This window comes from Halichoeres trimaculatus, unplaced genomic scaffold, assembly GCF_033239565.1.
Source record: "Halichoeres trimaculatus isolate MK-OKI-2021-1 unplaced genomic scaffold, fHalTri1.1 fHalTri1_scaffold_6, whole genome shotgun sequence".
NCBI lineage: Eukaryota > Metazoa > Chordata > Actinopteri > Labriformes > Labridae > Halichoeres > Halichoeres trimaculatus.
The window spans coordinates 35401565-35423261 of record NW_027437184.1 but is presented as its reverse complement, the minus strand read 5'-3'; the positions used below and the strand labels follow the sequence as shown (position 1 = coordinate 35423261).

Below are 21697 nucleotides of genomic sequence, written 5' to 3'. Positions count from 1 at the left end.
AATTACTATGCCCCTACAAATCCACTGTTAATCAAGCAGAATACTTAAAAATTTCATGATCTTGTTGATTTTAACACAGTTGTTGTGATGTATAAAGCTCACAACTTAAAGCTCCCACACAGTCTCCAAGATCTGTTCAAACCGAGAGAAAATAGATATAGTTTCAGAGATTCTGGTAACTTCTATAAACCCAAAGCTAGGACAAATTTGAAAAGTAGATGAATCTATGTGTGAGGGGTTGATCTATGGAACAACTTAGATGAACAACTTAAAGTCTCCAAAATTATTAATACATTTAAAAAAAAGCTTCAAATCAAGAATTATTGAAAATTATAGCACTCAATTTGAGTTAATTAGCCTGCTAATGGAGACCAAGTAAAAATAAATAAATAAATAGATAAAATAAAATAATATTGATATGTTGTCACTTCATTATTATTGTTTTAATCACCTTATCATTGCTGTTATAATTTGTTTTATAATGCTGTGTTTCGATAGTGTCTAAAACTGATGATTTAAGGACAGTTTATTGTATGTGCCATCTTTAATTGTTTCTGTGGGAATACTATGTGGGTTAGGCAATTATAAGTTTCAACTTACAACAACAAGATCTGCACACGGTTATGTGTATGTGTATGTTTGTATATGTGTGTGCAGGGCTTGACATTAACACCGGCCAACCGGCCAAATGCTGGTGGATTTCGGCAGTGGCTGGTAACACCGCCGCTCCCACTAGCCACTTTGGCGGGTTGAATTTTATCTCAAACATGGAGCAGAGAGACAAGCAAAAAGATGACTGATGATGAAAGCTCTGAGGAAATTTAATTTACCTCTCTTCGTTGCCATTCACATGAAAAAAAAAAGATTTTCTGATTACAATCATTGATAAATATTTAAGCAGACAGTGTCTCTTGCTGAGTTTTTATCAGTTCAATTAACCCCCTTTATCATTTTATTATAAGTAACAACAAACTACTATTTTAATTACTATGTCTTAATAGACTGCATATTTTCATATGAAAGGAGCACAATGTTACACACAACTTTATCAGAGCTGAATACCTGATTAAGGACCTGTGGATTTTAACATTGATGTAGTCTTGTTTTGAGTGTGCATAGGGGTCATTTACATTTAAAGAGGTTGTAAATCTTTTTAAAGTAAACTTTAGCATGTCATCATCGGCTTTAATCATATTGAACATAATTATCCAACAACAAATTGTGGCCTGTGAAAATACTGAGTGGCTAGTAACTCTGGGATACCACTAGCCACAGTGGCTGGTGAGCAAAAAAGTTAATGTCAAGTCCTGTTTGTGTGAATATGTGTATGTGTGGGTGGATCTACATGTATATATTTATGTATATATATATTTAGATATGTTTAGATATATGTATATATAAATAAGTGTATTTGACTGTGCAATGACCGGAAAAATAAACTAACTAACTAACTAAATTTTTGACAATTTTTCCTCCCCATTTTTTAACTTAACTCTATTGAAAATTTTACAGAAATAAAAACTTCAGCTAACCAAATGCAATCAGTTACAGTGCGAAGAACAAAAAGGGGGATTCATACAAGGAAAAAAACGAACAAAACAAACCCTTAGTATTGTGAAACAACAAATAAGGGGCACCTAAAAACAATATGTATCAAAGCAGATGGACAAAAAAAAGTGAGTAAAAAGGGTTTTTTAGTTTTCGCAGCCCCTGAGCACCTGCAGGGGGCGAACTGGCCACAAACCGAGCTGGCAAAACACACATAGACGAAGAAGAAGCGGAAGCGGAACCGCTGTTGGAGTGGAGTGCACACACCCGAACAGATTTAAAGGACGGACTGAGCAGCTTTCATGACGGACAGCAGTTAAACAACCAAAACATCATCTTCACAAAGGTAAACAGGTGATTAAACTTTACTGAACATGAGCAGAGACTGATTAAAGAGTGTGTTTAATGCCTAATACTGAGACACACACCCGTAGACACACACACACACACACACAGAGTCAGACAACAGCGTGAGAATAATGTGACAGAAACAAGGAGCCTTATTCAGTTCATTATTAAAAAACACACTCTGTCCTTACCACTGTGCGAAACAAATACACACTTTTAATGTGAACACGTCACTATAAATGTATGTGTGTAGTGTGTGTATGTGTGAGGATCTGGCAGTGTGAGAACCATCACCGAGTGTGATAACATCGTTACTATCTGTCACCTGTTATGGTCAAGTGTAATATCCTACATGCAGAGTTTAGATCATCTCCAGCTCTCAGTTTCTCTTCACTTTGTTTGTTTTTAATTTCTAATCTGTCATTGTTTCATCTGAGGGGAATTAATCAACACAGTAAACGCATGAACACGATTGTTATTATAATTATAGTTGTATGCAAATTGAAATTTAGAAGCATCATTATTGTTGTATATTTGAACTGCTGCAAACAGCACAGGAGGAGGTGTGTCTTTGCTGCATCCCCTGTCATCTCTGATCGTCTCTGTTCCATTCTGTAGAGGTGGAGAGAGAGGACTGACATTAGTGAATTATAATCTGGATTAACTACAGTTAGATAATCCAGATTATTTACAGATGGATTTTATTTCAGACAAACTGTGGTTGGTGTATGGTCATGGACTTAAATCGAGGTTAGATCTTAACATGACATTTGTATCCATGCTACACTCTGGTTAAACAGATTTAAATCTACATTATTCACAGTTAAGTCTGATTAAAATCCAGGTTAACTTCAGTCAAATTGTGATCCACATTCTCTGTATATTATCCAGAGATTACTGTTACATTTGACCCAGATTAACTTAACTTTGATCATTGCCCGAATCAACAACAGTTAGATAAATACATTTTTTTTAAATTATTTCCTGGATTAACCAATAGTGGTCTATCAACAGATGAACTCAAATTGGACTACAACCCAGATTTATTACGGTTACACAAAGATAAAGGATAACCACAGCTGGATTAAAATCAATATTAACACTTGTAAAATCATAATCTAGATTTACAGTAATTTGACTGCATTTTCAGATTAGCTCCAACAAGATTAGAACCCAGATTAAGTCCAATAAGATTACTTCGAGATGTACTACAGCAAGAATCTACAGTATATTAATTGAAAATGACTGTATTCTGGATTAAATATGGGTGGCTTGTAATACTTATTTATTGGGGTTTGTTAGTAACACAGATTAGATGCATTAAATTTGCAACCCAGATTTACAATTATGATTAAAAATCAGATTAATTATGATAAGACTTTGATCATTATTATTACTTTTGTTTGTCGAGGTTTGCTCATGCGCTACGATTTAAATTTAATTTAGAATGGTGTGAGTAAGATATAAATCCAGATGTACTAGATATAGATTATAATCCACATTAACTACTGTGTTTATAGATTATAATCTTCAGTAACTTCAGTTAGATCTGGATGAAGTAGAGTTATAACATAATTAGGGCTGCACGATTATCGCAATCGCAATGTCAACACATGCAATTCAGATTTTTCTCCATGATAACCAAGCAAATCTGTAGACTCATCATGACACAACCTTTTTTATTAAATCGCAAGCACAATCGCAATCGCAATATTTTCCACCTAATCGCAAATCGCACCTTTTCCCCAAATCGTGCAGCTCTAAACATAATCCAGGTACCTGTAAATAATACCTGAACATAATAATCAGAGCATCATCAAACAGCTGCATGGTTTCATTCTGTGTGTGTGTGTGTGTGTGTGTGTGTGTGTGTGTGCTCTAATGATCTATCTTCTCTTTGCCCTGTGCTGCAGCTGATGTTGGACTCTCTGTCCGCCATGATGTCTCACGGCTTTAAGAGCAGTAAGCAGGACTTCACCTTTGGGCCCTGGAAAGTGACGGCAGCCAGGAACCACATCATGAAGTCCAAAGACATTGAGCGGTGAGAGGGTCTGACATTCTGGCAATAGACATCGATTTTACATGGGGACCACTTTCAACATGGTAGACCAGGGGTGCCTAAGGGTCCCAATACACCCATTGCGTTCCATTAATTATTGTTCCAAAATTAACAAAAACAAAGATTACATTCAATACAAAACCATGAAAAACAAAATGTGTGATCTGTTTTCAACAGTTGTTTAAGATCATGAGGCGACTTAACCAGAACAACAACACAACCAGTGGCGTTAGGTTCATTTAGAAAACAAAGCAACATGTCTGATATTCTACCAGTCAACCAAATTACTTATCTTAAGCGTTTTTTGTTTGTTTGTTTGTGTCACTGGTTTTTGGATTGGCCTAGTGGTGTGTTCTCACCGCAGGGGGTTGCTGGTCACCGGCACCGCTATTTTGGGGTTAACATATATTCTCAGTAGGTATAAAATATTAAGTTTTGACAATTTAATTTTATTTACAAACTTAAGAAATATCTTTAAAATTGTCAATAACATTGCTCCAACTCTATTATAAAAAAAATTGTTCAACTTTACTCTGAGCAACCAACCGGAAAATCTCGCTCGACAGTTCACAGAAACTGTGCAGTCCTAAAAAGATCCTCTGCCTTTGCTCACACAGCTTTTTCATTCAAAACCATTAAACAATGGAATCAGCTCCCAGACAGTCTGAAATGTTCTGCAGATTTAAACATTTTTTCTAGAAATCTAAAGAAATATATTCTTGATAACCAACTGTGTCAGCATCAGTCCGGTTGATTTTGTATACAGGATTTGACACCAATGTATATTAATTTTAAATGAGCTAATGTATTGTGTTTTGTAATAGTTTTTAACATAAACAGTTATGTAATTGCATTGTGATGTTGTGAACCTGCCCAGGGACTGCAGATGGAAATTAGCATTTGCTAAATCTGGTACAAAGCATCTTTTCTATTGAAAGATTAATGTAGTTGTACATGGTCCCTGTCAAATAAATCAATCAATAATAAATATATAAATAAATAAATAAATGAAAACAGGAATTTCACTTCTTGGAATAAAGGAGTTGCTGGTCTTGTGCTTGCATTATCAGTAAATTTGTGGTTTTGAACGCACTTCGACCTTTTACAATTGTCTCCATTAGCTCGTTGAAAAAAACATACTTGATGTCTATAGACATCATTCACAGTCAACGGCTGTCATCGACCTGCCACCAGAGGGCCGGGCACGTGGAACGCCACAGTGTCTGGTTTTTCCAGCCTGCAGGTTTGATTCTTGGCTGCCCAATTTCCACAGTTTTTCTGTGTGGACCAGTGTAAGTTTAGCTTCTCACCTTGGTGGCAGCTTAGTGAATCCTTTTTAAACAATAAATGATAATCAAATTGATGTCTATGGATGTCAGTGGCAGAACTCAAGAACTTTTTTAATTTGACTGTTCAACAAACTTCTCAGGTCTACTTTTGATTTCTGTTTGAAAAGCAACTTCAAGTAGAACACCACCCCAAACTTGGGCATTGCTGCTGCAAAATCCTGGTCCTGTGCCTGCAAGGAATGAAAGAAGATTGGGATGTTATCAGTGAATGTTAAAGAGCCTCAGCAGTCACCAGTGATGAGTCAAACATCATGGCTGAAGCAGTGAACATGATGGACTGTGATTGGTTAATGTTGATGTCTGTTTGTGCTGCAGGTTAGCAGAAGAGATGAATATGCCCTCGCTGCCTGAGATGCTGTTTGGAGATAATGTCCTTAGAATTCAGCACGTAGACGGTTACGGCATCGAGTTCAACGCCATCGACGCCCTAAAGAGAGTCAACAACATGGAGGACGCCGTAAAAGTGGCGTGTGCTCAGGAGTGGCAGGAGAGCAGGTAGGACACGCCCCCTCACTGAGTGATCGCAGGAGGAGCTTTACTTTAGTTCCTGTTTGCAGCAGGAATTCAGAGTTAGCATTCAGTCTATAGCTAACTATCTGAACAACCAATCAGACTGAGAACTACACACACACACACACACACACACTCACACACTGTATGACTCATGTATGTGTGGTTTCGCGTCTGCAGAGCGGACTCAGAGCACTCCAAAGAGGTGGTGCGCCCCTATGACTGGACCTACACCACGGACTACAGAGGCACTCTGCTGGGAGACGGTCCTCAGATAGAGGTGGGTCTCTTCACTGCTCAGGAGCTTCACACACTCCAGTACACACAGGGTTAATGTTCCTGCGCATCTCTTCTTCCTCTTCAGGTGGTAAAGACGTCGGAGCGGATCGACCTGGAGAAGTTGAAGGCTCGGGAACAGATCATGTTCTTCGACGAGGTTCTTCTGTTTGAAGACGAGTTACATGACCACGGAGTGTCCATGATCAGCGTGAAGATCGTAAGTGATTGTCAGCCCAAGTCTATATATATATATATATATATATATATATATATATATATATATATATATATATATATATATATATACTATTATTTTATTTATTTTTTTTCCAGAGACTGTTGTTGATCCTTTGGGCAAATTTAACTTTGACCTGTAGCCTGATAAAGGGCTGTCACCAAGCAATGAGCTCTGCAGAGTGTGCTGTAAAGGAATTGTTGTTGTGTTAATGAACACCTACAAAGTTTGATCCTTCATGTGTCCGTACTCTTACTGATATGTACATATGTGTGTGTGTGTGTGTGTGTATCCAGAGGGTGATGCCCACCAGCTTCTTCCTGCTGCAGCGTTTCTTCTTACGAGTGGACGGAGTTCTGATCAGAATCAACGACACTCGGCTTTACCATGAGGTCAGTCTGCAGACACACAGGCTCTTAGAGCAGCACCATTCCAGTCTAATGTTCATTTCAACACACAGTGTGATGTTTATAACAACACAGACTGGCTGTGATAATGGATGAAGAGTGTGTGTATGTGTTTTCAGGCTGGAAAGAACTACATGCTGAGAGAGTTCAGCACGAGAGAGAGTAAGGTCACAGAGCTGAAGGTGAGCTCACATTACACACACTGTTAATGTCAGACTACCTGTACAGGTGTGCTCATGGCTCTGAGACATGAGGTTCATTAACCCTTTGTTTACCTCCTGGTTTTAAAAAGCCTGGGCAGAGTATTCAGGCTAACATGATGATATTCCTTGTCATTGGCTCTAACAGTTTAACTCTTAAGCCTCCTGTGATTTCCTGTTTGTCTCGTTGTCATGGTAATACAGCTGCCCCTCCCTCCCACAGAGCGTTCCTCCTGCGTTGTTTACCGATCCCAATGAGATCGCTCAGCATCTGACCTTAAAGCTGACAGAGTGCGAGCGTCTGGAGCTTCCTCTTCCTCCCTCTGCTGCTGATGATGAAGAGCTGCCGTGAGCTGACGAAGAACTGCATGATAGAGAAACACACACTCAAACAGAAACACACGTGTGTACAGCGCAGTGTGTTTTAGTAGTGAATTCGTAACATCATTGAACTTTGGCCCAGTTTAACTCTTTCAACACTTTGAATAAACATTTCCCTCTCTGACATAGAGCTGTGTAGGAAAGCTCCCGTGTTTGTATTATTAGTTTATTGATAACATGTTTGTAAAAAAAGATGTTGCTGTTAATATGTGAAGTCAGTCATCGGTGTGTTTGTAAATACATCTCCTGTATTTTCTACAGTAAGTCAAACTGCTTCAGAGTCTGTGAAAGCATAATGAATACAGCCAAATAAATCCAGTTTGTGTAAAGTTCTGACGCTTCACAAGTTTTATTTTATTCAGTCTGACATGACCAAATAATCCACAGTGAACAAAAGATTCACTGTCAAAACAAAGTTCATGATGTAAACAATCATTTCCCTCTGACAGTAAAAACCAGCAGTCATAAACAAATCAAAGATCCCTACTGTGGACTGAGAACCTGTGAAAAAAGTTGTTTAGGTTCATTTGTCATTTTCATTTTGCTTGTTTCCATCTTCTAATTTCAGATGTTCATTACAGCGGTGTCTCAGAGACATTGCGTCAAAAGAAACTAAACTCTCTGATTCCAGTTAAAACTAATAAATCAAACATGATGGTCAGGCCACAAAGTTCAGACCATTTGAAAAAAATCTGTCATAACCGTTATTTTATGTTCTTAACTTCTGATCAGTTTTAACACCACCCCAGTTGTAGCTTCTGTAAATCAAAAACTGTAACAGTTAAAAAAAACATAATATTATAAACTCCAGCTCTGCTTAGTATGGAAGCCTGTTTCCACTGGGTGAACAAAAGGACTGTTTTGATGACAGTAATAAAAAAAAGAAAAGAAATGGGAGGCATGCCCTCAACAAAAAGTAAAGTCAAACTTACAGGGGACCAAGTCGAACTTATGAAATTGTGAGAAACAAAATTTAAAAAATTGAAGTAATGAGATAAAATGTTCAAATTAAAAGAAAAGAAAACAGAGATCGACAAAAAAAGTGTGGTGACCCAGGATCCCCCCTCCTCTCATCCACTCCAAACAAAAGCATAATCAACATTAACCAATCAACATATTCCCAAACTTAAGCGACATCCTAAACAACAAATTAGCACCACAATCAATACAATATCCAAACCCTGAAATATGAAAATAAATTAAAAATTCATTCATGGCTTCTACAAATTGGATAAAACTCATTTGGAATAATCTAATAAAAATCAAAATTATGAATTAAAAAGGAAAAATTATGAAATACTGAAACAAAATTAGGGACTGTCAAGTCTAAAAAACAAACAAACAAAACAACAACAACAATGAGATACAATAATTGATTAAAAGATATGAAGTCAAAAGTTGGATAAAAAGTTGAAATAATGAGATTAAATGTTAAACGTCAAAGGTACTAAATTAAAATAATAATGCGATAAAAATCAAAATCATCAGATTAAAATGGTAAAAATATAAGACAGTTAACTGAACGATGAGAGAATCATTTAATCTTAGTTTAGTATCTCATAAATTCAACTTTTTCCCAAAACTTTGACTTTTTATCTTGTAATTTAGACTTTTAAAAAAATTATTCAATTTAATAGAGGGCAATTCCCTCTATATTAAGTTACCTTAAATAATAAAAATAATATTTTTTTTTCTGACCTGCTAGAATCTGACCTCCACTGATCATTGAGCTGGAAGCACAGGGTGCTGAGAAACAGCCTTCCTTTGCAGTCAAAGGGGTCACGTTTCACTACCAAGGTGATATAGGAGGAGCTGATTGAGATTACCAGATTAAACAGATTTCTAAGTTATACATATTTTAACACATTTTGTTGAAGGCTGGATGCTGCCCAGGGGTGGTACCAACGGTCCCAGGCCCACCTTAAATTTTCTTCGAAATTAAAAAAAAAAAAAAAAAAAAAAAAAAAAAAAAAGAGTAATTGTTTGTTAAGAGGAATGGTATAAAATCTTGTCATCCCGTGCTCAGTTTATTATACCCTGTATAACAAGCCAAGTTTGGCAATCTTTTAGCCTGTTAGTAAAAAAACAGTTATGACTCATTCAGCCCCATGTTACTGCAGTGGGACGAGAGAAGGATTTTGGAGAGAACTGAAGATTTTTGTCTTTCATTGAACTGTGGTTCATGTTGCTGCTCTTACAGTCTACATTACAGAAAAATTGAGGCGGCGCAGCCCTTAGTTGCGTTAGAGCACTACTCTTTGGCCAATACCATTAAGAGCCATTGCCGTCTGATCTACTAAAATTTCATCAAATATTAAAGGATCAAAGCAACCAAATCTGCTTTAAAATATACATATTAACAGTACAATAGCTATATCTAAATATTAATGGTCATTTGCTAACTTTTGTAATTTAAGGCCCACCTAAAATTGGTTTGGCCCACCCAAAATCAAAACCCTGGCTTCGTCCCTGGTGCTGCCTCCACTCCATCATGAAGTACAGAGCAGTTACATAATATATCCATGGAGTATAAGGAATGCGTTCAATGGACACTATGGAGCCGAGCGGCATTAGTTTAATTTTTTTGAACACTCTTCGTCAAACTCTTTCTGAACCTTGACAGTCCTTGATCTGAACGGCTGTTCATAGCTCTGCCTTGATAAAGTTTTCTTCATCATATAAAAAGTGATTGGCTCCAATATGGCGCCCACACGGAGCGTTTCTTCTTACACAGCTAGCCAATCACCTCTCTCCGCTCCTCCCAGAAGACCAATCAACGCTCTTCCCTCCTCACAGCGGACCAATCAGAGAGCGCGCTTCGGGCTGACAACAGTTCAACATGGAGAGCACAGTGGAACGGCTGGAAGCAATGGTGAGCTCACACTTTAACTCTTTTATTTATGTTTTCATCGCTCTGAAACTGATTGGAACATATTTCATCAATCACAGAGACTTCCATCCACTCACAGATTATTGATCTGTTCTAAAAACGAGCTGACTACCCAGAGGGAGCGGCTCTGTGCTCATAAACAGACAGTATACTAAAGGCCAGGCTAACGCTACAGATGACTGTTTTCACACTAACAATAAACTGGAGTAAACACTTAGTTTATTTACATCATACATTAAACACAGCTCAGTTATCTGATATACAGTGTTATAACACCATACACCATCACAGACACTGCATCACCGCACGGTTCATGTCACATACAGTTTTATGAAAATAAATCACTTTAACTCATTAGTATTAATTCACACTACATAATAATGCTGGCATTGAGGTAATACTGTCCCGCAATTTATCACAGCAGATGTGTTTGGATAGAAATGTAAGTTACCTTTTTTATTCGTATTTTAATTTATTTTTAAAAGGTTTTTTTTACTGTTTGTTTTTGCAGCAGTTAAACAGGTTGTGAGTGATAGAGTTAAAAAAAAAAAGTTCTTGTAACTCGACCAGTATGATGTATTTTTTACCTTGACATGTTTTGACTTCAACGTTCCCCAGAGGAGTCACGTGGTGTTGTTGTGACTTGTGTGTCAGCTGATTTATAGCTGTCCGGTCGTCCTACTTGAAGCTACAGGACGACAGCGTCCCAGGTGTATGACAGTATGTAGGTCCCCTCATCCTGGTTTACTGTCCGCTGAAGCTCCTGATCTCCTGGTCCTCCCTGATCCAGCACTGGTATCTGTTATTCTCTTAGGGAGTGACCTCAGAAGCTGTGATGTGACTATTTTCCCTCTTGGAGTGGTCTGGGATGGCTGATTTTAAGTTTTCCCTTTTTTTGGCTTACTTGGACATATTTGTGCTTCAGATGTTTTTTTTTTTTGTCTTCCAAACATTTTCCCTGTGTCACCGATGTATAGGGATGGGTACCAAATTAGGTACTTTTATAGGTACCAACTGAATTCAGTCAAAAGTACCAGGTACCACTTCGCGTAAAATCAAAAGGTACCATGTTTAGGTATCTAATTACATCCTTGTGACTGTGAGGGAGTGGAAGAGTGGGTGGTTTTCCATGCTGGACATGAACACAGCACACAGCAAGGTTATATATTGCAGAATCAATATGTTAAATTGGAACAATTAAACAAATTTGTATTTTTGACCACATAAATGCAAAAAAAAAGTACCCAAAATTGGTACCGTTGGGTACCGATACCGATTGCCAGGTACCGGACATTGGCACGGTATCGTTTGAAATGTGAAAGGTACCCATCCCTACTGTTGTATGTTTAATTGTAGGCAAGGTGCTGAATGTCATAAATGATGTTCTTCCTTTCAGGGTCAATGTAGTCTTTTGTGTGATCCTGTCACTGTCTTGATGTATGTGTAACAGGGGTGTTTATGTGGTCCTAGGTTGGGTATTGTTTAGAGCTGAAACAGTTCTTCCAATGATTCGAGGTACTCGATTACAAAAAATACTCGAGTAATTTTTGCTGCCTCGAGGAATCGTATAATTTTCAAAAAGATCAAAGAGTGGTATTTTAAATAGAGCTGAGGCCATATTAAGAGAGTTTTCAGACCCAAAAAATAACTGCTCTTTAACTAAACAAAAATGTATTTTACCAGATTACTCGATTAATCAATGGGATTTTCAGTAGAATACTCAAATACTAAAATATTCTATAGCTGCAGCCCTAGTATTGTTTTCTTGTGCTTCTGTCCTTCCTTTTTTTTAGACAATCTGTAAGCGCGTCCTGTCTGTCCATCTTGGCTGTCGTTATGTTTTCCTGGTTGTGTAGTGTCCTCACTACAGAAAGTTTGTGGACTGTGAGGTGCTTTGATAAGTTCAGTCAAAAAATGTCTGGGTAAAAAACAAATCATTGGTTCTCACCACTACACTCTGGTGTAGTGGTACGCACTTTGTTAGATATATCATAAGATGTCAGACTACCAGAAGAAACGTTTTTGGACTGGAATGTGACTGATGTTAGGTTTCACTGACAGGCTCAGATTAATATTTCATGTGTCCTACAGAGAGTCACACAAAGATCGGTGATGTTTTTGTTGCTGATGTGTTGTTGTTGTTGGTGTACAGTGACAGTTGGATGAGTCACGGCGCTCTCTCAGCTGAATTGTTTATTTGTGTTTTGGTCATGTTGTCATTTCGTCTGCTGCCGTAGTAAAACTCTGACTGATGTGTCTCAGCGCACTCTCAGCTGTTGGCAGCTGCTCTGACATCTTTGCACTACTGTATGAGACAGCGAGCAGTGCAATAGTATTGTCAAAGCATCTGACAGCAGCACACACACACTCACACACTGCAGCTGTCAGACCATCTGCGACTACACTCTTGCCTCTGTACTCATACAAGTGCTACATCACAGTCACATGACCATGTGACACACTCAGGAAACAAACCAGCACTGATTAGGAGAGGTTGTGCTGTGTGTTTGCGGCCTGCTAACAGAGTGAAGCTGACCTGATACAGAACATGTAATAACAGTCTTTACTGTCTGCTCAGACCAAAATGAGACAGCCTGGTTAAGGATTTCAAGAGTTTTGTTTTTTACTTAGCAGATGCTTTTGTCCAAAAAAACATACAACATATGCAAGAATTTAGACGGAAGTAAAACCTAGTTGGTGCGACAAAGTGCTCTAAGTTATTCGGCTGCAGGTGCTGCCATTAAGTGCAGGACATTTCATTTTTAATAATGTAGATTAATCTAGCCAACTAACCACACTCAATTGCTGCAACAATATACTTGAACCTTCAGTAATAAGTGCTGAAAATTCATTAAGAACTGGGTCTTAGACCTTCTGACTCATTCTACATCTGAGGATAAAGAGGAGAAGGGTCATCTTAAGTGCTTAAGTGTTCCCTGAACAGATGAGTTTTCAGATATCTCTTAAAAGTAATAATAGACTCTGTGGATCGTATAGCAACCTTAGCAACCTTGACAGCAAGGCGTAACTAGCTAACTACAGAAGCCTTTAGAAGCCTTTAATTCAAGTAATTCAAGTTTGTTTTTTAACAGTAAAGGTGACATCTCACAATACGTGAATCGTACACTGCTCTTCTTACCTGTTTAAAAGGCCCTCCCACGTACTCATCAGGTGTACTGACCCTGCCCTCTAAGGGGCAGGTGCATGAGTGGATTTAAAAAAAAAATAGTAGTAGGGGTGTTTAGGGACACTTAATGTTTGTCGTGGTTTCTAGAGATATCAGATTATTGTGCTCTTCACTGAATGATCACTTCTACTCACTCTGACTTCACCAAGTCCTCTCAGTCAGATGGGAACAGGTAACTGATCCATGTCTGACTTGGAGGGATTGGCAGGTTTTCCCACCCTCAGCATATAATGTGTGTGTTTGTGTGCGTGTTCAGTTTGTGAAGTCAGAGGCAGACCTGGAGTACATCGAGAAGCGTCTAAAGTTGGACTTCATCAACAGACCAGCAGAGGGCGTCTCCACGGCAGAGGTACGAATCAGACACAAGACTCTCTCTCTCTCTGTCTCACACACACACACACAAACACACACACACACACACACACACACACACACACACACACACACACACACACACACACACACACACACACACACACACACACACAAACACACACACACACACACACCACTGAAAAAAGGGGACTAGCTAGAATAATGTGAGATCAGCATGTAAATCATTAGGGCTGGGCGATTATGTTAACAATAAGAATCCCGATTATATTAAGTGATATTGAAATCACAATTAATATGCACGATTATTCATTTATTCAAAAACTTCAGTACTGATTTAAACACAACTTTAAAGAACCAGCAAGTGGCACATACAGTAATATTGATACACAAGTCACACACACTCGCTGTGGCTGCACATGGAACACAGAAGAGCTATGAAGCACAGGAACTTGCATACATCTACACTGTGTGGCATATTAATTGTTTTTCTTCGATTATACTGTTTTTATGATTGTCAGATGGCAAAGTTGAAATCACGATTAAAATCCGATTAATTGTCCAGCCCTATAAATCATCCAGGTTCAGATCTGGATTTTGACCATTTAAACTTTGAAGTGGATGATGTGTTAGCTCCTCTCTGTCTGTGTGTCTGCTCCAACAGGAGAACCCTGCTGTGATGCTGGAGAACCTGAAGTCCATCAGGTCCAAACACTCTGAGCTCTGCTCCCAGCTGAAGGAGATCTCTGCTGCTCACAGTGAGTCCATGAAGAACCTCAGATCCAGTCTGAGCTCGGTGAGCCACGTCATCCAGAACCTGCAGCAGAACCAGGGCCTGCAGGTAGACAAACACTGAGATACCACAGGAAAAAAAACTCAACAACACATGATTCATCTGATGCATTGTGGGACATGTTTACTTTATAACAAGGAAGCAGAGACACAATGTGAGATTTTTCACGTGTTGCAGGCAGAGCCGCTGACAGAGGAGGAGAAGGAGGCGGCAAAACTCCTGGAGTCTTTTTTAAAAGAGAGCACATCACAGGTAAGAGCACAGTTATGAAACAGGGAGAGCACATCAGTCATAGATGAAAACACATTATTTCATCGCAAGAGCACATCAATCAAAGGGGAGAGCACATCATTTAACAGAGGGCACATCAATCAAATAGGACAACATCATTTCAAAGGAGGCATATCAATAATGGGGAAAAACATGTAGTTTAATAAGGAGAGCACATCAGTCAAAGGGGAGAGCACATCATTTGACAGAGGGATCATCATTCACGGGGAAAAACATGTAGCCTAACAGGAAGAGCACACCAATTAAAGGGGAGAGCACATCATTTAACAAAGGGCACATCAATCAAAGGGGAAAACATGAAGCTTAACAGGGAGAGCACATCAATCAAAGGGGAGAGCACATCACTTGACAGAGGGATCATCAATCACGGGGGAAAACATGTAGTTTAATAGGGAGAGCACATCAATCAAAGGGGAGAGCACATCATTTAACAGAGGGCACATCAATCACGGGGGAAAACATGTAGCTTAACAGGGAGAGTACATCAATCAAAGGGGAGAGCACATCATTTAACAGACGGCACATCAATCACGGGGGAAAACGTTTAACAGGGAGAGCACATCAGTCACAAGCGGAAACACAATATTTAACAGGGTGAGCACATCAGTCACAGGGGAAAACATGTAATTTAACAGGTAGAGCACATCAATGACAGGTGAGAGCATGTTATTTGACAGGGAAAGCACATTACCAACAGGAAAAAGCACATAATGTTAGGGGAGAACATACGCCACAGGTGAGAGCAAATAGAAGGTGATAGAACATTATGTAACAGGAGGTGAGAGAAGGTAGGAGCAGGTTATGTTGGAGGAGAGCACATTAATTGATTAGACAGTCAGGGCTGATGGGGTATTGTGTTTTCTGACAGTGGATATGTTGAGTCATGTTAAACGATGACTACAGGTTAAATTTGGTATTTCATGATGAATTAATTTTTTTAAACTTTTTTCCAGATCCCTTCCTCATCGTCAGAAACACAGCAAACACAGCGTGAGTCTGGTCTCTGTTAACCTCTCAGAGTGATCTGAGCTCTTTCAGGTCACTTCAGACTGATTTAAACCTTCACTGAAAAACATGTTAAACATCCTGAGAACACAGAACAATGTTAACATTACTCTTTTATATAGTTTAAAGTTTGATGGAGCAGAATACAAACAGACCTGGAGAGTGAACCATTAAACTAATCTGGAGCTGAAATAAGGAGAGAGGCTGCTATACACCTGTGTGACTGTGTGTTCTCTGTGTGCAGCAGCAGCAGCGCCCTCTGCCTGCAGACGGTGAACACAATGACGGCCCTGAACCTCTGAAGTGGAGCTGCAGGTGGATCAGACTCTTCTTCACCCCCTGGAGTCTGAGGGGGAGTCAGACAGACTGCAGGTGGTCCAACAGACCTGCTTCATACGTCCAGATACAAACTGTCAGCGTCTGTTTGAACAACCTGCAGAACACTCCTCCTCTCTTCTTCTTCATACTTTCCTTCTTCCTCTCCTCCTCCTGTCTTCTACTTTCTTCTTCATCTGCCCTCACTTTCATCACTATTATCACTCATCACTGTGTTAGAGATAAAATGTTGATGGTGATGAGGGATCGGGATGGATGTTTTCTGTCTGCTAATAACAAAGACTCATGCTTATTACCTCTGTAACAGCTGAGAACGTTTTCTAAATATTCATGCGATGTGTCCAGAAAAGCTTTATATTGTATTTAACTCCTGTGATCTTACAAAGAGACGGAAACAGTTTATTCAACCATTTGTTTTATTTGAACATTTTCACCCAGTACATTGTGAGATAAAGACTTTTTCTCAGAGCTCTGTTTGTTCCCTTTTTAAGTAGACTTCCAACACATAAAACACAAATGGATCCGAGTTTCACAAAAAAAAATTTTTTTTAAATGAATTAAAACCTCAACAGATCACAAAACATTGAGACTCAATGTTTTAATTCGGCTTCAGTCTCATAACTTAAATTATTAAAAAACTGTCTTAAACTGTCTATTATAACTCAAAGAACATCAGTGGGTTAAGTTCACTGAAACAAACTTCAAGAACATTTGGCTGATGTGTTGGATCATGTAGAGTCCGTCCTACTCCTTTCAGCCCTGCGTTCACAAAAACAGACAGCGAAACAGCTCAGACACTCATCCACAGAGAAAACATCTTACATTATCACCCGAGAGTTCTCATGTTAAGCCTGGTGTTCTTAAATCAACCAACTCTCATGGAGTTTAACTTTGTTAAAGTGTGAATTCCCACCTGGATTGTTTGGGGGAACTGTTTTGAAACAAAACGAGTGGGTCCAGATCGCCAAATAGAGTGGTCTCTGCCTGCTTCCATTTAAAGTGATACTCCGGGATGGAACAAGTTGGGTCCTATCACAAGGTTTAGGGCAGAAATTACCCCTACAGCAGTGTTTTTGTGCAGCAGAAGCCCAGAGCGCTCGCACCAAACACCCCCTCCCTGCTCCTCTGCCGGTTTCCTCTGCACTCAGAAGGGGACATATTTTACTTGACCAAAAACACAAATAAAGGGACTCCCACTGAAAATTCTGATATCGGTCTGCATTCACGCTTTATTTAGAGAATTTTCTGTGCGTTACTTTCACACAAAAACACAGCTAAATAAGGCTCTAGTTCTCATCGTGTCGCAAAACGGCGCTACCTCCGCTGCAGAGCCATAACTGGCTACAAGGCACTCGGCGCTTCGTGTATAAGTCCGCGCGTGCGGCGTGCCAGATATAAACAAACGCAGGTAGTCTGCCAGGACGAAGAGACACAATGAGAACTAGAGCCTTATTTAGCGGTGTTTTGTGTGAAAGTAACGCGCTGAAAATTCTCTAAATAAAGCGTGAATGCAGACCGATATCAAATTTTTTCGGTGGGCATTCACACTTTATTTGTGTTTTTGGTCAAGTAAAATATGGCCCCGTCTGAGTGCAGAGGAAACCGGCAGACGAGCAGGGAGGGGGTGTTTGGTGCGAGCGCCCTGGGCTTCTGCTGCACAAAAACACTGCTGTAGGGGTAATTTCTGCCCTAAAGCTTGTGAAAGGACCCAACTTGTTCCATCCCAGAGTGTCACTTTAAGCCCAGTTTCTCAACAAAGAGGCCGAGATGAGTGGGGTCCTCTGTAGATTTTATCAGTCATCACTAACGGCAACAACCTCAAACAACCCATTTTATAAAGTATAAACTTTCCTATTAACAATACATGATGTCTGATTCTAAATTTGGCACTCACTCACTATGAGTGGCCATTGTGTGTGTGTGTTTTTAAACTCTCAGGTACAAGAAGCATCACCAGGTGGGTAGAGGTGCCCTCAAGTGTGTCTCTGTCCTGCTGGGTTTCCACCATAATCACCTGTCTGTCCCTCGAACAGAGAACACCTGCACACAGAGTTACAGAAGGGATGTCAGAGCACAGAGCACACTGCAGTCTTTGATTCTCAATTCTCATTTATTGTCTGGCTATTCACATTATACTTTCAAATGTGGCCCGTCTGCAGACTGCGATGGTAACAGCTCACACTGAGGTGACCCACAGTGATGAGATCACGCACAGAGCAGTGCTTATGGAAACGATCATAGCTTTGGGTTTTTAGGGCTTGTTTTCTAAAGCGTAGCTGCTTATTTGGGATTGCTTTGCTGCCTGTACTATCCCCCCCTGTTTCCCAATTCTGCTCCACAAGAAACACAAATGTGTACTAAAGTTTCAGTTTCTTTTCCCTCCTTGCTGTCCACCCTCTCCAGCATCACTCATGTGCCTCCCCCTGTTTAACTGTGAGTGTTGCTGCTCAGTCACGTCATTCAGGCTACTAATTAGGTTTAAAACTCTACTATCCTCCACTGGCTGACTCCATCATTGTTGTCTTCCATGTTTGTGTGGAAGACAGCACACTCCCTCCTCCCTTTTTTCCTGCAGTGCAGAGCTGTGACCTGTGTCGCTCCAGTATGAATCAAAGTTGTATTAAATGAGACCTGGCTGTTCAGACCGCAGTTGCCTTTAAAAGAAAATCCAAGTGGCTCTAATAAAAAAATGTCAGGTTTAATGTGAGTTGTGCTGATCAAATGGTCAGAGACAAAACAGATACATATGAACCAAAAAATCAGATTCAGGTCACACTACAGTGTGAACACAGCCTAATGGTATTACTGAGGAAAATTTTCTGCAACAAGTGGGCAATCCATGTCTAACAGGATGAACCAAAACGGTGACAAGGATGGATAAAAAGATCAGAGGCTGTCAAAGAAAAAAAAATGGCTGTCAAAGAGCAGTGATGATGTTTGTTTACACACAGTGTTGATGTAACAGGAAACACTGTCCTCGTAGTGTGGGTCTCTGATGCTTCGCCCATCATTAGATACACACGTGTCTTCTACACACTGGGAAGGGGAGCTGCACATTTAGAAAAGGTCTGTGAGTGTTTCCTGTCTGCTGTGTGTTTGATCCTCACAGTGTTCTGACGTGTCCTCCTGGAGTGTGGACTGACTGTACGGTCCCCTCACTGATCAACTGCAGGACATTGTCCAAGGTGGAGTTAGCTCTGAAAAACACAGAGCAGAGAGAAACAGGAAGAAGAGGAACACATTAGTCATTCCTGAACCCCAGTTAGCTCCTGTGACACACTCTGAGGTGTGTGACTGGGAGTATTCAACACTCATGGTACTCTTGAAGAGCATCCTCTGTAATCAGTGTACTAATACGGTGTGAATGGGTGAATTAAAAAAAATAATTTAAGTGGACAGGAACATCAGTAAAGTGCCAACAAGAACATCATTCAACATTTATCATAGAAAAGACAACACGTTTAACTGATGATCATCTCATTATTCTCACAGTGTACTGATACAACTAGGGCTTTACATTGACACCTGCCAACCCGCCAAATGCAGGTGGATTCCAGCTGTGGTGGGTCACACGGTCACTCGTACCAGCCACTTTGGCGGAATGAGTCACTTAATTGTAGTTTTCTGAAACGGCATCTGAAATACTAAACCCATTGCAATATGAGACTACGGCACTACAACTCCCATAAGCACTGCCTGCACACAGTGTTTACTCATTGGATGCGCTTGTCTTGAGCCTCCGTCTTGGACAGCCTGACAGCTCCTGGTGTTTAGCTCCTGATAACGTGATTTAAAAGTTCACTCACGTCTTTTTGGCTCTCTACTGTAAACAGATTCCAGGGTTTAAGTCACAAAGTAGCGCCAAAACTCCTGTAACTTTTTAAAAGTGAGGACATTTGTCAGATGGAGCTCATTTAAACGCACACTGCACCGATCTCACCAGCAACACTCATCTAGAGCAGGGGAGGAGGAGAGGAGAGGATCGCACGTAGAGAAGAGAAACTGGTCTCAGATACAAGGAGCTGTAGGAACAATATTTAAACCTCCTAATAAACATTTATCAAAGTTATATGTAAAAAGTTCACTCTGGAAATACTGTAAACAAACCAAATCATTCTAAATAAATGAAACTTATGGTCCAGTGTGACTTATAGCCTATCTGCTGTTTTCGTCTTCATGACGCATTTAGTTCAAGTAAACTTTAGCATGTTTTTGTCTGCTTTCATCATATTAAACATAATTATCCAACAACAAAATTGTGGCTAGTGAAAATGCTGTGTGGCTAGTAACTTTGGAAAACCACTAGCCACAGTGGCTGGTGAGCAAAAATGTTAATGTCAAGCCCTGGATACAACACTGACAAATAAGGAAACAGGGCAAAAAAGGCTGGAGGAGGAATGTTGTGTTGTCTCTTACCTGTCAGTGTCCTCCAGTAAACTGTTGTTTGACTCAATCTGGTGTTCATAAATCTTCTCTGCATCAAACGCCCCCACACCTGATAAACAACACAAGACTGTTGAGAGGAACTCATTACTGTTATCAAGATGAGTTACAGAGGTCATGTTGGTATTATCATGATCACACTGATGATTATAATAAGTTTCAATAACAGTGGTGATGACAATGTTCATGATATTAACACTTATTGTGATGGTGAGAAAAGTAGTGATGGAGACATGGATGACAGTAGCGATAAAAATAATGATGATGATAAAGATGATGATGATAATGCTTTGGTGATACTAACATCTAGAGGTACTCTTTTTGTATAAGCTGGGTTGGAAAGAAGTTACTGCTTTATTCCAGCAGGGGGAGAAATGTTTTTCTTGGACTACCTGATAACCTGATGTCAGATTCCCTGAATAAATCCTAAAATATGACTCACATGTGATGTACTTTTTTTGGGGGAAAAGATGGCTCCTGATTTAGTCTGTGGACAACATCATCATCATTATTCAACTTTTTTTTAACATGACAAACTAAAAATGACAAAAAATGACATATCAAAGAATTGCAATTTAAATTAAATCTGCATCACAAAAATGTAAAAAAATCAAAATGAGAGAAAAGCAGATTCATCCCAGCCCTAGAAACAAATGATAGGATGATAATGAAGATGAAGATGATGATAATTGGTGAAAACTTGTGGATTATGATGCTGATGACAGTCATAAAGATATCATGATGAAAGTGGCTGTGATTATTATGATGACAACAATGATGATGGTGATGATGATGATGAGGTTAATAATGATGTTGATGGTGATGAAAATGATAATAGATGATGATGCTGATGATAACAGATGATGAAGGGTGTAGTAAACATGGCAGAATCGACTCTATTGGTGATGGTCGTGATAATCATGGAGGTCTAATGATCTGTTAATGTGTTACCCAGAGGAGACTTTCTATATATTGTTATATGTTTACGCCTGTCATCCACACGAAACCGCAGCTTTACGTCTCTAGAAGCCCATAACGTAATAATGACTCATAACGTAATCAAAGTCCTGAACCTATAACATATTAATTTTCACTGGATTTTG

At 39.4% G+C, this 21697-nt stretch overlaps 2 protein-coding genes across 5 annotated transcripts; both read left to right on the top strand.

The window, feature by feature from the left end:
- Positions 1-1787: 1787 nt before the first annotated feature.
- tiprl (TIP41, TOR signaling pathway regulator-like (S. cerevisiae)) lies at positions 1788-7629 on the top strand. 2 transcript variants are annotated; one of them, XM_074673037.1, is made up of 8 exons: positions 1788-1902; positions 3810-3937; positions 5620-5799; positions 5995-6094; positions 6179-6310; positions 6625-6720; positions 6855-6917; positions 7159-7629. In XM_074673037.1, exons 2-8 carry the CDS (start codon positions 3813-3815, stop codon positions 7285-7287), a joined length of 825 nt encoding a protein of 274 aa, XP_074529138.1. In that variant the 5' UTR covers positions 1788-1902; positions 3810-3812; the 3' UTR covers positions 7288-7629. The 2 variants fall into 2 exon arrangements, with proteins under 2 accessions (XP_074529138.1, XP_074529139.1); XM_074673038.1 differs by having other exon boundaries at positions 1855-1894.
- Positions 7630-10119: 2490 nt separating this feature from the next.
- Positions 10120-17145, top strand: ska2 (spindle and kinetochore associated complex subunit 2). Of its 3 annotated transcripts, none has more exons than XM_074673041.1 (6): positions 10120-10188; positions 13650-13742; positions 14391-14567; positions 14697-14771; positions 15764-15800; positions 16066-17145. In XM_074673041.1, the coding sequence occupies exons 1-6, from the start codon at positions 10156-10158 to the stop codon at positions 16089-16091; spliced, it is 441 nt and encodes a 146-aa protein (XP_074529142.1). In that variant the 5' UTR covers positions 10120-10155; the 3' UTR covers positions 16092-17145. The 3 variants fall into 3 exon arrangements, with proteins under 3 accessions (XP_074529142.1, XP_074529140.1, XP_074529141.1); XM_074673039.1 differs by having other exon boundaries at positions 16060-17145; XM_074673040.1 differs by having other exon boundaries at positions 16063-17142.
- Positions 17146-21697: the final 4552 nt, after the last annotated feature.